Genomic DNA, 16,960 nt, shown 5'->3' on the forward strand with positions numbered 1-16,960 from the left:
ATGGGGATTGCATTGAATCTATAGATTGCTTTGGATAGTATGGACATTTTGATGATGTTGATTCTACCAATCCATGAACACAGTATGTTCTTCTATCTGTTTATATCTTCCTCAATCTCTTTTTTCAGTGTCCTGTAGTTTTTTGCATATAGGTGAACAATGTAACTTTAAAAAAATATTTTTGATCCCCAGTTGGTTGAATGTGTGGATACAAAACCCCTTGCATACATATTTGATTGTATTTGAAAACAGTGAGTGGTCATATTCCCTCCACCTCCCTGGTTATTATTTATTGTTCCAGTTGAATTACTTCAAGACAAAGTTGCCAAGTAAATGATATGATAGTGATACCAATCAGGGCCTACATTTCGACAAAGCCTTGGCTTCTATGGGTATATCAGGACCCCTCTCCTACCTCTTTGGTTCATGTCACACTGAAACCTCCCAACTCTAAATGAGCAATCACAACCATTTCATTTGCTGGCCACCTAATTTGCACTGTTAATTTTATTTATTCAAACAATATAGAAGGCATAAAGTAAAAAAAAAATACAGAGACATTGAAAAAATTTTATAGTGAACATCCATCTACTCATCACCTAGATTTTACCATTAAAATCTTACAACTTGATGGCATTTTTATTGTGATTATAATTGTACTGAATTTAGAGGTTAATCTAGAGAGAACTGACATTCATATAATTCTGAATTTTACCTCTAGGAATATGCTATGACTCTCCATTTATTTAGGTCTTTTTGTTCTTATTGAAGTTTTATAGTTATTGTCCTATAGATTTTACATATGTCTTAAAAGGTTTACTTTGAGATCTTTTCCAGATTTGGTTGTTAATATGAATGCTCCCCACAACCCCATTTCCTTCTGTAATTGATTATTTTTTGGCATAAGAGAAATTTAATGTATATTGCAAATGTACCTCATTATCTTACTCAGTTCTTTTATTATAATAAGTTTTTAGGAGATAATCTCCTCATTTGCAAATAACACTGGTTTATCTCACCTTTTTTTTATGTCTACTCCTCATATTTCTTTTTCGTGTCATGTTTTACTGTTTAGGATCCCACTATAATGTTAAATAATGATAGTGGGAATCCTTATCTTCTTCCTGACTTGAATGTGTCACTATTAGGTACAATGTTTGCTATGATTTCTGATAGAGAGTCTTTATCTAAGGATGTTGTATTCCCTTCATTTGCTAATTTTTTTCAAGAATGAGAATTTAGACTTAACACCACCAATGAACAATTGGGCCTTATAGACATATACAGACCATTCCACTCAATAGCATAATATACATATTTTCCTCAAGTGCTAATGGAACATTCTCTAAGACAGATCACATGGTAGGACACAAAACAAGTCTTAACAAATTGAAATCATACCAAGGATCTTTTCCAACCACAGTTGAACAAAACTAGAAATTAATAGCAAAAGGAAAACTGGAAAATTCTCAAATATGTGGAAATAAAACAATACATTCTTGAACAACAGTGAGCCAAGGAGAAATCAGAAAACATCTTGAAAAGAAAAAAAAAAAAAACCCCACAACATTCCAAAACTTATGGGTACAGCAAAAGCAGTAGTAAGGACATTTTATAGCAGTAAATGTCTACATTTTAAAAAGAAAATATATCTCAAATAAGAAACCTAGCTTTATACCTCAAGGAACTAGGAAAAGAAGAAAAAAACTAAAGCCCAAGTTAGCAGAAGAAGGAAATAATAAAGATCAGAGCAAAAAATAAAATAGATGCAAAATAGTTATGAGGATGTAAAGTACAGCATAGGGAATCTATACTAATAAAAGGGTAATATGCTAATTAGACCAGACCAGACAAAGCCAAGGTGGCGGGGGCTGAGGCAGAGGCAGTTAGGGGCAACCAGAACGGCAGGGGAGGGCAGTTAGGGGGCGATCAGGCTGGCAGGCAGAGTGGTTAGGAGAGATCAGGCAGGCAGGCAGGTGAGCGGTTAGTAGCCAGCAGTCCCCGATTGCAAGAGGGATGGCCAACTGCAGTCAGACATTCCCCGAGGGGTCCCGGATTGGAGAGGGTGCAGGCCAGGCTGAGGGACCCCTCACCTCCGTGCACGAATTTCGTGCACCGGGCCTCTAGTATAGTCAATAATATTGTAATAACTATGTATGATGCCAGGTGAGTACTGGAAATATCAGGGGGAACACTTTGTAAAGTATGTGATTTTCTAACCACTGTACTGTATACCTGAAACTAATATAAAACAATATTGAATGTAAACTGTAATTGAAAAGTAAAATAAAAAACAAAATAGAGAATAAGAAAACAATAGAAAAAGTAAAGAAGTTTTTTTAAAAAAGATCAATGAAATTTACAAACCCTTAGCCAGACTAATAAAAAAGAGAGAAGATCCACTAATAAAAATCTATAATAATAAAAGCTTAATATGCTAATTAGACCAGACAGCCGAACTACCTTCCGGACGTCCTTCCAGACGACCTTACAGATGAAGCTGGGACTGCAAGGGCCAAGGCAGCTGCCGTGGCTGCGAGAACCAAGGCAAGCCATCACGGCTGCAAGGGCCAAGCCCTTGCATGAATTTCGTGCATCGGGCCTATAGTTAGAAAAGAAAGAGGCAACAGTACAATTAATACCACAAAAATAAAAAGGATTAGAATATTATGAGCAGTTATACATCAACAAATTGGATAACCTAGAAGAAATGGATAAATTCCTGGAAACATACAACCTACCACGACTGAATCATGAAGAAATAAAAATCTGGCCAGACATGTAACTAGTAAGGAGATTGAATCAATATAAAAAATCCTCCCAACAAAGAAAAACTCAGGACCTGATGGCTTCACTGGAAATTTCTTATTGCTTATTCTTAAGCAATAAAATAAGAACACTTTCAAATTTATTTTATGAGGTCAGCATTACCCTAATACCAAAATGAGACAAAGATACTATAAGAAAAGAAATCTATAGACCAAATATTCCTCATGAATATTGATACAAAAAATGCTCAACAAAATACTAGCAAATCGAATTCAACAACACATTAAAAGGGTTATATATCATGACCAAGTGAAATTATCTCTGGAATGCAAGGACGATTCAACAAATGAAAATCAATCAATGTAATATAAAACAGCAGATTAGCAGAATGAAGGACAAAAACCATATGATTATCTCAATTGATGCAGAAAGAGCACTTGATAAAATTAAACATCCTTTCATGATGAGAGCACTCAACAAACTAGGAATATAAGTTATTATCTCAATACTAGAGGCCCGGTGCACAAAAATTCGTGCACTCGGGGGGTCCTGCAGCCCAGCCTGAGCCCTCTCGCAGTCCACGACCCCTTGAGGGATGTCCACCTGCCGGCTTAGGCCTGCTCCCTGGGGTGTTGGGCCTAAGCTGGCAGTCATACATCCCTCTGGCAGCCCAGGAACCCTTGGGAGATGTTCGACTGACAACTTAGACCTGCTCCCCGGGGGGAGTGGGCCTAAGCTGTAGTTGGACATCCTTAGCGCTGCCGAGGAGGCAGGAGAGGCTCCCGCCACCACCGCTGTGCTCACAGCTGTCAGCGCACTTGTGGCTGAGTGGAGCTCCCCCTGTGGGAGCGCACTGACCACCAGGGGGCAGCTCCTGCATTGAGCGTCTGCCCCCTGGTGGTCAGTGCGCATCATAGCAACCAGTTGTCCCACTGTTAGGGTCAATTTACATATTACCCTTTTATTATAGAGGATAATGAAGGCCATATAGGAAAAACCCACAGCTAATTGTGAAAAACTGAAAGCTTTTCCTCTATGACCAGGAACAAGACAAGGCAAGGATGCCTATTTTCACCACTTCTGTTCAACATACTACTGGAAGTCTTAGGAGAGCAATTGTTGAGGAAAAGGAAAGAGAAGAGAACTGTGGTGGTAGCTACACTGGCTTTGTGTGTCTCTAGCTGCTGGAGGAAGTTGAGGTTGAAGATTGGGTTCAGCTTATGCAGTTTGCTGGTGGTGGGAAGCTTCCTGGGGGTAGTGGTCCTCTGATCTTTCATATCCCCATGGCTGGATGACCCTAGCCTGCTGAGCAGGATGAGGATGCAAGTATTGGCATTATGATGGAAACCTGCTCACTTCCAGTGTTGTCATTGTCTTCCATAATGAAGGATGGTCAGCCCTCAAGAGAACAGTCCACAGTGTAATTAAAACGTCTTTGAGGAAATATTTAACAGAAATTGTGTTAATTAATTATTTAAGCAATAACAAACAAAACAAAACACTTAAAAGAACTAGTTGGCCCTGGCTCGTGTGGCTCAGTTGGTCATGGGAGTTGCAGGTTAGATTCCCCCTCAGGGCACATGCCCTGGGTTGTGGGAGTTGCAGGTTAGATTCCCCCTCAGGGCACATGCCTGGATTGTGGGCTCAATCCCCGGTAGGGGGTGTGCAGGAGGTGGCTGGTCAGTGTTTCTTTTTTTTTTCTTCCTGTTTTGTTTTGTTTTCTTGTTAATCCTCACCCTAGGATATTCCCTCCATTAATTTTTTAGAGAGAGTCGAAGGGAGGAAGAGAAAGAGAGAGAGAGAAACATTGATGTGAGAAAGACACATCAATTGGTTGCCTCCCACATGTGCCCAGATGGGGCCTGGGGATTGAACCTGCAACGCAGGTATGTGCCCTTGACTGGGAATCAAACCCGCGACCCCTCAGTGTGTGGGCCGATGCTCTAATCACTGAGAAATACCAGCCAGGGATTACATTGCTGTTTTTCTCCCTCTCCATTCCTCTCTTTAAAAATCAATAAAAATTTAAAAAGAAAATTTTTTAAAGAAAAACTCAATGACTATGTTAAGCTGTGGAATGGCCTATTAAAGATATTTTGAAATGAGAGAAGAGAAGGTTTAAATCAAGCACAAAGTATTGGTCCCCAGAAGGCTAAACTTGGACAGGTTTTAATGTACCTAGTTAACTGTTATGCACCACTTGCAGATCCCATTTCTAAGGACAGAACCTTTTATACTGTGCCGATTACAGATATCATAAATGGTAACACATGAAATTATACTCCAAGGGGTGATGATGAAGCTGGGTGTGCCCTAGGAGCATGGGATTGGAGTATGCTCTGGAAATAAGTGCCTCTGACCCTTGAAGAGAAGAGAATGAGACAAAAACTGAACCATATCTTTATGACTCAGGCCCCCATATTTGAGGAGAGAAAACTTTGAGATCTCATACAAAATATGGCAGTGTGGTGGCAAATTACTATTTGTCCCTTGTTCTTATGTGGGACATATCTACCATCTTGAGGGCTGGCAAGGAATCCTCTGCTCACTTACGTTAGGTCTTCTGCAACTCTGAAGAATTACGTTAGAGTTGTAGAGGTTTGGTGGAATGAGTATAAAGACTACTTCTGTGCTAGTCATCCTGAATCAAAAGGTGTTAGCATATGGAAATGTCTCTGAGCTGAAAAATTTTCAAGAAGATCACAACTGCATAAGTTTTAAATGGTTCATGGGAGAAATTGCTTATGATATCACCTCACACTACCCTTTGCCACCCAAACATGTTGACTGAGAAAAATCAGAGGCTTGGAAACTGTTGACTGCGTTAGCTAGCATGGGAAAAACAAATGGAGGCCTTGTTGAACTAGGACCCTGCCACTGGAGAGGAGGGAACCAGCTTCTCCAAATCAGCAAAGCTAATCAGCTCGTGCAGTATGACTAGTATTTGACAGAGGGGCCTAAAGGGTCAAAAATTATGGTTACACACTGTAATCTAAAGGAGTTTAAGGAATGGCAGAACTCCAGGACCTGCACAGATTCACTCCCAACCTTTCAGGAAAGTGCTTAGACCGCTCTGACATCTTCCATCCTGTTCCTCTCCAATTGTGCCTCCAGTCAAATGACTCAGAAGTGGGAAATGAATAACATCCAGAATGCTTAGAAAGAATAAAAGAAACCAATAACCTGCCTACTGACACATGCATTTCCACAGGATTGAAAACCGCCTGAAAACTGCTGTAGCTATTGATTCTGTTCGGCTCCACGCCCAGCACCTCCTGATCAGTTTGAAGGACGTTGATAAACTGTGACTTTACAATAACATTGTTATCTGCAGTTACTGTTTACAAACCAAACTGCTTTTACCTTAACCTTTGTAGATGTTTACATCTTCTTTGTTTTGTTTTAAGTGATGTTGGTAATGTGTGCACTTAGCTCTGTTTAGAACAGAGTTAAAAGCATCATTGTCTTCTTTGGGATTTCACTCAGGGGTCTAACAGGCAGTTTGGTGTGTTTTTTAAACACTTGAAAAAAAGGTCAGAGTAACCAGATTTTCACATATAACTTGGTGATTATCAGCCTACTGTGAAGAAAACTTGTTTGGATTTAAACATTTATCAAGACAGTATAGAAAAAACAATTATTGCAAATGGTCAATTAGATTTTAATTTCTAAATAGTCTTTTATTGTTGAAAATATTAAAATTATATGTTGAGTAGGGGTGGGGAATAATATGAGGGGGGAATGGCAAGAAAATTAAGCATTTTTGATCCTATAATCACAATACCATGACAATGAAAGGAATTGAAAACTCCTGCCAAAGGGAAATGTTTTTAATTAAAGCTTAAAGAATCAAAGGAAGAATATCTATATTTGTTTAAAAGAAAAGCCTACAAATTTGTTTCCTTTCAGCTTAATTCTTATATTTGGAGAATCCGTTAAATATCCTAAACAGAATTTTATTTATAATTTGAAATGTCAGTTGGCATTTTGCTGCTGATCTATGATCAACCATTTTAACTTTCACTCATCTTCAGAGATGTTTAAAAAGGAATCTATAATAATAAAAGCATAATATGCTAATTAGACTAGACAGCCGAATGACCTTCCGGACATCCTTCCAGAAGCTGGGGCTGTGAGGGCCAAGGCAGCCACTGCGGCTGCGAGGGCCGAGCCCCTTGCAGGAATTTCATGCATTGGGCCTCTAGTACATTTATATGCCTATATAGTTGCAAAATAAATCAACTATAAAAAAGAAAGAAAATTATTTCTGTTCACAGATGAACTGATCATATATGTAGAAGACCCTAAAAATTCCACACCAAAAACAAAACAAAACAAAAAAACTGTAAGAAAAAAGAATTCAACAACGTTGCAGGACACAAATCAACACACAAAAATAATTTTTTTCCTACATGTTAATAGTGAAAAATCCAAAAAGGAAAACAATCTCATTTACAATAGCATCAAAAAGAACAAAATACTTAAGGATAAATTTAATCAAGGAGTCAAGACTTGTATGAAAAAAACTACAAAACAATGCTGAAAATTTAAAGAAGACACAAATAAATAGACATCTCATGTTCATGAATTGGAAAACTAAATATTGTTAACATGTCCATATTATCCAAAGCTATCTACAGATTCAAAGCAATCCCTATCAAAATCCCATTGGCATTTCTTTTTGCAGAACTAGAAAAAAAAAAATCCTAAAATTCATGTGGAATCTCAAAGGACCCTGAAAAGAAAAGAAGAAAATCTTCAGAAAGAAAATTAAAGCTGGGGACCTCACACATCCTGATTTCAAAATATACAGAGGTGGGTAAAAGTGGGTTTGCAGTTGTTCTTATGGAAAATAATACAATAAATAATATAAGAATAAACTGTTTCCTTACTCACAACTGTAAACCTACTTTTGCCAACCCTGTATTACAAAGGTACAGTGATCAAAATTGTATGATACACACCTGGCCGGTGTGGCTCATTGGTTGAGTGTCACCGTAGGAACCAGGAGGTCATGGTTCAATTCCCAGTCAGGGCACATGCCCTGATTGCGGGCTTGATTCCCAGTGGCAGCCAGTCAATGATTCTCTCTCATCATTGATATTTCTCTCCCACTCCCTTCTTCTCTGAAATCAATAAAAATACTTTTTTTAAAAAACTGTATGACACTGGTATAAAGATATCCATAGACCAATGAAACAGAATTGAGTCCAATGAACTCTTTCATATATAGTCAAATGATCTTCAACAAGGTTGCCAAGGCTACACAAAGGAGAAAGGACAGTAGTTTTAATAAATGGTGCTGGAAAACTGGATATCCACATGCAAAAGAATGAGGTTGGACCGTTACCTTACACCATATACAAAAATTAACTCAAAGACCTAAACCAGTGATTTTCAACCTTTTTTATCTCATGGCACATGTAAACTAATTACTAAAATTATGTGGCACTAACAGAAAATACATGTTTTGCCTCACAAAAAATAGGTATAATATTGATTCATTCACACCAGTTGACTATTGTTGTGTTGGCATTTTTTTTTATTTGACAATCTAAGAAAAGAGATCAGTGCCCCTGACTAAATAGTCAAGTACTGCACACCAGTGTGCCATGGTACACCATTTGAAAATCACTGACCTAAACATAAGACTTGAAACTATAAAACTGCTAAGAGAACAACAACAAAAAAAAAACAGGGCAAAAGCTTCATGACATTGGTTTGCCAATGATTTATTGGATTTAACAACAACAAAAAACCCCCACAAAAATAAACAAGTGGGACTAAATCAAACTTAAAAACTTTGCATCAAAGGAACTAATCAACAGAGTGCAAAGGCCATACTGTTTTCCATAGAAGCTATACAATGTTACATTTCCACCAACAATGACAAGGGTTCCAATTTCTCTATATCCTCAACAACTCTTGATATTTTCTGTTATTTACTTACTAGAGGCCCGGTGCATGAAAATTCATGCACTGGAGGGGTGGTCCCTCAGTCCGGCCTGCCCCCTGTCAGTCTGGGAGCCCTCAGGGGTGGGAGGCGACCCGGCGATCAGGGGAAGGTGACGCCCCATCACACCTCTGCTGCTGCCACTGCCAGCAGTGCAAGCCTCAGCCGGCCCTTGTCACCTGAGCCTCCTGTGGCCCTGGTTGGCTGGGCAGCCACAATCCGAGGCTTGCCTGCGCCTTGGGCCGGCCCTGGGCTGCTGGGGGGCTGAGGGGACTGGGGGACTCTGGAGGCAGGCATGCAGGGCGGGCCCGGCCTTGCCGCACGCCTGCTGCCCCAGTGGGGCTGAGGGGACTGGGTGCCGCCATCTTGTGGCTGTGGGTACCGCCATCTTTGAGGGCGGGGCAGTCAATTAGCATATTCCCTCCTTATTGGCTGTGAGCGCCACCATTTTTGCGATGGTGTGAGGGTCAATTAGCATATCCCCTCTTTATTAGATAGGATTTGTGTTGTTGTTTTTTGTAGTGGCCATCCTAAGGGTATGAAGTGATATCTCATTGTGATATTGATTTACATTTTCCTAATGACTAATGATGCTGAACACTTTCTTTTTAAACAACTGCGGCCCTTCCTGGGGACCACCCCCAACAGCAGCCTCTAGATCTGGGCTGCTGCCAATGCTGCCTGGATGGCCATGGAGCTCCGAGCTCCACCAGCCGTCACTGTTGAGCACTTTTTAATGTATTTACTGGCCATTTGTATATATTTTTTAGAGAAATGTCTTTTCAAATCCTTTACCTATTTTTTAATTGGGTATTTTGTTTTTTATTGTTGAGTTGTAAGAGTTCTTTATTCTGGATACAAGCCCCTTATCAGATACATGATTTGCAAATATATTCTCTGATTTTGCAAGTTGTCTTTTTCTCTTTCTTGGTGCTGACCTTGAAGGCCTAAAAATTTATCTGTTTTTTATTACATCACTTGTGCTTTCAAATATTCTATTTGATGTCTTCAGTTATTTACCTCAAAATATGATTTGCTCATTGGAAACATAACTGTGTTGTTCTTAGTTTCCTGATTTGGAATTATAAAGCAAATGATTGAAAATGTTTGTCAATAATATATAGAAATGAAAGAAAAATACCACATGATCTCACTCATTTATGGATAATAAAGAACATTATAAACTGTTGAAAAAATGATAGATACAGAGGCAGTAAAGCATCAAACAGTCTGTCAAATTACAGCAGGAAGGTTAGGGAGAGGTAGGGAAGATAAGAGATCAACCGAAGGACTTGTATGCATGCATATAAGCATAACCAATGGACGCAAAACTCTGGGGGGTGAGGGCATATATGGGAGTGGGGTGGGGGGGCAATGGTAAGATATGTACACATATAATACCTTAATAAAAAAATTGAAAAAAAATAAATAAACAAACAAACACTGATTATAACATTATTTTGGTATTAAAATTATTATTATTTTAATCATTATAAGCATTATCATTTGCTAAAAGAAAGATAATGATGATTGTAGTGATATTACGTTAATGATAGGAATCACAGAAACGCTTTCTCAGGCATTTCAAGAAAGAATTATTATAATAGCCCTGGCCAGTGTGCTCAGTTAGTTGGAGCTTCGTTCTGTACACTAAAAGGTCAGGGCACATACCCAGGCTGTGGGTTCAATCCCCAGGCAGGCAACTAATTGATGTTTCACTCTCACATCGATGTTTCTCTGTCTTTCCTTCTCCATTCTTCTCTCTCTAAAATCAATAAAAGCATGTCCTCAGTGGAGGATTTAAAAAAAAAATTATTATAATAATTATTTTACATGTAAATAAATCAGTCACCCCAGCTTTTGAAATAAATTTCAAATGGATCAAAGATTTAAGAGTTTGTATTTTTAAGGAAGGCATTGAAAGAAATAAAAATGAAATAAGCACGATACAATGTCATGTGTAGTTTGTGCACCCAAGGTGTGGCCACACTTTAAATTGCTGCGCCCAGAGAGAGAATGTGCAGCTGGCAGGGCCACAGACTGGGTCTGTGCTGTGGATCCCCTGACCCTATGGCCTTTGGCTTCACGAGTGGCAGTGGTCTGGGGTACAGCCAGTAATTGTGAGGTGATCCCTCTTCTGTAGCCTGGAGTGTGTTTGATAGGGCAGCAGGCAGGGCAAGGGCACGGAGAGAGGCCCGGCTCCAACACCCGCCTCCCGCTGACTTGGCCTTGGCCTGGCTTGGGCGAGGCAGAGGCGTCATCTTGTTCTCATATGTGGGAAGGCTATGAAAAGAAAACCCTGGTTGGCCCAAACATTTAAACAAGAACTACACTAGGATCTTTTGTTCTCACTCAGACGTGGTCAGAATGAATTTGGAGGTTCAAAAGAGGATTATTTCATTGTCGTTTTTGTTTTTGAATCTGAGTTACTTAATGCATGGATGCAGAGGGAAATACAAAACAGAAACACATGTCTGAAGTCTATCAAGTGGGATGGGAACATCCCCAGGTCATTCTTCAGGGCACCATTTTGTTAGCATTTGGGGGGCTCCTGACTCCAAGTTGACATCCAAGCTGCTGCTGAACTTCCTGCTGGCTTCCCCCGAGTGGCCGAAGTGATAGAAGTCAAGCAGTGGAGTGTGTCTGAGCATCTGAGAAACACACAGGCAGAGCTTCAGAGATCTTAATCATGTTTTTTTCTTCCTTCTCAGGTTTAATAGGGAAAACTTGCTTTCTGCAAACTGAAAAAGCTGCCTTTGGAAACTCTCTGGCCCTCATGCAGCAGCTGGAACTTGTACTGTGAGGCCTTTGACAGGACAAGCTGTCCCCAAGCCATCACCCGGAGCGGTTGTCGCCATGGCCAGCAAGCGGAAATCCACCACCCCATGCATGATTCCCGTGAAGACCGTGGTGCTGCAGGAAGCCAGTGCAGAGGCCCAGCCCGCCGAGGCTCTGCCCGAAGGACCCCCGCCGGACCTGCCCCCAGAAGCGCCTGCCACCAGCAGCGAGGTCGCCCAGGCCTCCAGCAATACCGACAGCGCTGCGCTGGCCAACGGGCATCAGAGCACTTTGGATGGCTATTTGTATTCTTGTAAATACTGTGATTTCAGATCCCAGGACATAACCCAGTTTGTGGGGCACATGAACTCCGCACACACAGACTTTAATGAAGACCCGACCTTCGTATGCACTGAGTGCAGTTTTCTGGCAAACACTCCTGAGGGGCTTTCTCTGCACAACGCCAAGTGCCACCCAGGGGCAGCCAGCTTCCTGTGGAACGTGGCCACGCCAGACAATCACGTGGTCGTGGAGCAGAGCGTCCCTGAGAGCACCAGCGCTCCTGACCCGCCAGGCGAGCCCAGCACTGACGGGACCGATGGACAAGCCGAGATCATCATCACCAAAACTCCAATCATGAAGATAATGAAAGGCAAAGCTGAAGCCAAAAAAATTCATACGCTCAAGGAAAACGCCCCCAGTCAACCTGCTGGTGAAACCTTACCAAACCCACCAGCTGGGGAAACAGAAGCGAAAGAAGGGGACCACTCCTTTGTCAATGGTGCGGTTCCAGTCAGCCAGGCACCCACCAACTCCGCCAAGCCTCCCCATACGACCAATGGGCCCCTGCTGGGGACAGTGCCAGTTCTGCCAGCTGGTATAGCACAGTTCCTCTCTCTCCAGCAGCAGCCCCCGGCACATGCCCAGCACCACACCCACCAGCCACTGCCCACCTCCAAATCCCTTCCCAAAGTGATGATCCCCTTGAGCAGCATTCCAACATACAATGCGGCCATGGACTCCAACAGCTTCTTGAAGAACTCTTTCCACAAGTTTCCCTACCCAACCAAAGCTGAGCTCTGCTATTTGACTGTGGTTACCAAGTATCCGGAAGAACAGCTCAAGATCTGGTTCACAGCCCAGCGGCTGAAACAAGGGATCAGTTGGTCCCCCGAAGAGATCGAGGATGCCCGGAAAAAGATGTTCAATACAGTCATTCAGTCTGTCCCTCAGCCCACAATCACCGTTCTGAATACTCCTCTGGTTGCCAATGCTGGCAACGTCCAGCATCTCATCCAGGCTGCCCTCCCAGGTCATGTTGTGGGACAGCCAGAGGGAGCAGCAGGGGGGCTTCTGGTCACTCAGCCACTGATGGCCAATGGGTTGCAGGCACCAAGCTCGTCTCTCCCTCTAGCAGTAACATCCATCCCCAAGCAGCCAACTGTTGCGCCCATTAACACTGTGTGTTCAAACACGACATCAGCAGTGAAGGTGGTCAATGCAGCTCAGTCATTGCTCACAGCGTGCCCGAGCATCACTTCCCAAGCCTTCCTTGATGCCAGCATCTACAAAAATAAGAAATCTCATGAACAGCTGTCAGCTCTGAAAGGCAGCTTCTGTCGGAACCAGTTCCCGGGACAGAGCGAAGTTGAGCATCTGACCAAAGTGACTGGCCTGAGTACCAGGGAGGTGAGGAAATGGTTCAGTGACCGGAGGTACCACTGCCGGAACCTGAAGGGCTCCCGGGTCATGATGCCCGGGGATCCCAGCTCCATCATCATTGACTCTGTGCCAGAGGTGCCCTTCTCCCCAGTGTCCAAGGCCCCTGAAGTGACCTGCATCCCGACGGCAGCCACCCTGGCCACCCACCCTTCTGCCAAACGACAGTCCTGGCACCAGACCCCTGACTTCACACCAACCAAATACAAGGAGCGAGCCCCCGAGCAGCTCCGAGCCCTGGAGAGCAGTTTTGCACAAAACCCCCTTCCTCTCGACGAGGAATTGGACCGCCTGAGGACTGAAACCAAAATGACCCGGAGAGAGATCGACAGCTGGTTTTCTGAGAGACGGAAAAAGGTGAACACCGAGGAGACCACCAAGGCTGATGGGAGTGCCTGTCAGGAGGAGGAAGAGGCCGCCGAGGATGAGGGGGGAGCAGAGGAGGCGGCCGGTGACCTGAGGGTCCCTGGGGAGAATGGCTCCCCAGAAGTGCCCAGCAGCCACACCTTGGCTGAACGCAAAGTCAGCCCCATCAAGATCAACCTGAAGAACCTGCGGGTCACTGAAGCCAATGGCAAGGGCGAGCTACCCGGGCTGGGCGCCTGTGACCCTGAAGACGACGGGTCAAACAAACTGGCCCTGCAGCCGCCCGGCAAGGTGAGCTGCAAAAAGACAGCACAGCAGCGGCACCTGCTGCGCCAGCTCTTTGTGCAGACGCAGTGGCCGAGCACTCAGGACTACGACTCCATCATGGCCCAGACAGGCCTGCCACGGCCAGAGGTGGTGCGCTGGTTTGGAGACAGCAGGTACGCCCTGAAGAATGGCCAGCTCAAGTGGTACGAAGACTACAAGCGGGGCAACTTCCCACCAGGGCTATTGGTCATCGCCCCCGGCAACCGGGAGCTGCTGCAAGACTATTACGTGACACACAAGACGCTGTATGAGGAGGACCTGCAGAGCCTCTGCGATAAGACCCAGATGAGCTCCCAGCAGGTCAAGCAGTGGTTTGCTGAGAAAATGGGCGAGGAGACCCGGGCCGTGGCAGACACAGGCAGCGAGGACCAGGGCCCTGGCGACCCTGCAGCAGTGCACAAAGGGCTGGGCGATACCTATTCAGAGGTGTCCGAAAACAGTGAGTCGTGGGAGCCCAGTGCCCCTGAGGCCAGCTCAGAGCCCTGTGACATACCAAGTCCCCAGGCTGGTCGTCAGCTGGGTAAGGAGCCCATAGGAGCCATGGCTGTCCTCCGTGGTATGGGGAGTGGGCGCCCATGGGTGGGCACTGGATTTACTGCATGGGAACATTTGCTATTTCAAAGGCTGCCCGGCTGCTTTGGGGTAACTGGCAGCAGACACCGTCAGAGCATAAGATGATCAAGGGTTGAGAGTTGTTTATTTCATTTCATGTTTCTTAAAAACTTGTGCAGGGGCAGGAACATAGTGAACCTACAAGGGTCCAAACTTTTCTAGCCATTTTTTAGCAATAGGAGAATAGGTCAGTACGTCACCTGGGTCAGGCAGAACCCAAACCACTGGGTAGCAGAGAGCAATAGGACTTTTGAGGAAATTCAACTCAAATTGGTAAACAAAAAGAAAGTCTTTAATTATCCTTAGATACATGTCTAAGTTTTTTAATAATGAAAATCCTGTAATTTGCTCTTTAATTGTTCTTCCTGATGTAGAAGTAATGGAAAATCATTCCCTCTTAGACATATATGGAATCAAATGCTGGGTCGTGTATTAGTACTTGACAGGAAATTCTGCAAGAATATTTTATTTAAGGCAGGTTTCTTTTAAAATATATATATTTTATTGATTTCAGAGAGTAAGGGAGAGGGAGGGAGGGAAACATCAATGATGAGAGAGAATCATTGATTGGCTGCTTCCTGCACACCCCCTACTGGGGATCAAGCCCACAACCCGGGCATGTGCCCTGACTGGGAATCAAACCTAGACTTCCTGGTTCATAGGTTGATGCTCAACCACTGAGCATGCTGGCCAGGTGAGAAGTTAAGTAATTTTTAAAGTTACACAGCATGTACCCTTGATCGGAATTGAACCGAGGACCCTTCAGTCCACAGGCCGGCGCTCTATCCACAGAGCCAAACCAGCTATGGCTAAGACAGGTTTCTTGAAGCTACAGACAAATCACACTGGCTATCACTATCGGGTGTTGATTTTCCAAGGCCTCTCCTCCCCTCCTTACCCTGAGCTACTTGTCTCCTCATAGAGGCCCCTCACCGTGAGCAAGGGCCTCCCAGGGAGCGTCATGGGCACCAGGGACAGGTCTGTCTTCACAGGGCTGGTTGCCTTGGCCTCATCTCCTGCACTGGGCTTGCCCTGGGGAATGCCCACCGGGCTTTGGCTTCGCCAGCAAAACAGCATAGATTGCTGGGAACTAGAACAAGCTATTTCTTTTCCTTTTTTTAAATTAAAGTTTTACTAAATTATATTCTTGGGCAGCTGGAAATAGGGTGGTGGTTACACAACAGTGTGACTATACTTAATGCCACTTAAAGTGGTAGGATTTCTGTTATGTATATTTCACCACACTTTTAAAGAAAGCTAACCTGGAATTGGGATGAATGGGTTTGAGTCGCAAGCATTTGCTCCCCTCAGCTACTAACTCCACCAGACAGTGAAGTGCTGGTGTCTTGGGTGGGACAGAGCAGGAGCGGCGGGGGTGACCCTGCACCTGTGGCATCATCCTCTTCTATCCAAGGCAGGTACCAGGTGCAGGAAGGGCTGTCTGTCTGCCCCTGGCTTCTCCCGGCCTTGTCAGCAGCCTCAAGGCGGCTGCCTCTGAAAGCAGCAGGGACGGCGGACCTCTCTGAACAACCCATGGCTCTGACTGGGGGTTGGAAGTTAGAAATGAAGACATCAGTAAAATGCATGTCAGAAATTAGACCCAGCTGCTGTTACATTAGAACAGTGTGTTCTGGAGAGCCGGAAGGAAGAGGGCAGGATGAGGCGGGTTAGGACAGGGCTCCGAGAAGGCAGCGGCCTGGGGAGTGGGCCGCGGGGATACGTTGTGGCCTAGAGAAGACATCGTTGCACCAGCTGCGAGGCCTGGGGTTGGGCAGTGGTCCCTTGCCAGAGTTAGCCAGCAGCCCGTCCTTTACCCACACGCCTTCACATTCCCTCAGGCTGCAGAGTGGGGGGTGGCTGGCAGGAAGGCGTTGCTTATGGAATTAAGAAGTCCCCAAAGCCAGTGATGCCGCCCCTGGGGCTACACACGTGGCAGCTGACATGGAGGTGACAGGCATGTGCTTTCTCCTCAGAAACGGACTGAATTGAACCGATTACTGTGAAGGACTGGCCAGTCGGGGATGCCGCCTGCCACGTGGAAGGGCCCCACCCAACTCTCTGCTGCCACATCCATTCCCATACCTGGCCCTGGGCGCCCAGAGCTTCTGGAACCTCACAGACAGCCCAGATCCCTCCTGTCACCTCCGGCCAGCCATCACCAAGCAAGAGGGAGAGCAGAGTTCCCGTCAGTTCTTCCACAATGTAGGACCTGTCCTTTGCCTTTCAGTGGATAAAGTAGTTCAGATTTCATAGTCATAGACACAGAATCCAGTTTTTAACATAAGTCCGCCTATACACATTTAATGAAACATCGGATTATAAACACTTACTATTACATAGAAACTTTGTTAGCAAAGCAGTACATTGTCTTTTGCATCATCTCTGAAAATGTCCTGTGTCTGCTCTCTGGACATCGCTGGGGCCACATGTTCCCTC

At 44.2% G+C, this 16,960-nt stretch overlaps 1 protein-coding gene and 1 pseudogene across 5 annotated transcripts in view; both read left to right on the forward strand.

Annotated features, from left to right (window-relative positions):
• ZHX3 (zinc fingers and homeoboxes 3) overlaps nucleotides 1-16,668 on the forward strand; it is a 129,931-nt gene extending 113,263 nt beyond the window's left edge. For all 4 annotated transcript variants that reach the window (XM_079783786.1, XM_079783784.1, XM_079783787.1 and 1 more), the window contains exons 3-4: nucleotides 11,434-14,432; nucleotides 16,498-16,668. In XM_079783786.1, coding sequence (XP_079639912.1) covers nucleotides 11,579-14,432; nucleotides 16,498-16,508 — 2,865 coding nt within the window. In that variant the 5' untranslated portion in view covers nucleotides 11,434-11,578 and the 3' untranslated portion in view covers nucleotides 16,509-16,668. The remainder of the gene's footprint in view (nucleotides 1-11,433; nucleotides 14,433-16,497) is intronic.
• LOC307106765 (N-acetylgalactosaminyltransferase 7-like) lies at nucleotides 4,152-6,317 on the forward strand (annotated as a pseudogene). The gene is made up of 3 exons: nucleotides 4,152-4,161; nucleotides 4,817-4,935; nucleotides 5,225-6,317. The product of its transcript is annotated as an N-acetylgalactosaminyltransferase 7-like (transcript).
• Nucleotides 16,669-16,960: the final 292 nt, after the last annotated feature.

Source organism: Cnephaeus nilssonii (genome assembly GCF_951640355.1).
Source record: "Cnephaeus nilssonii genome assembly, chromosome: 11".
Taxonomy (NCBI): Eukaryota; Metazoa; Chordata; class Mammalia; order Chiroptera; family Vespertilionidae; genus Cnephaeus; species Cnephaeus nilssonii.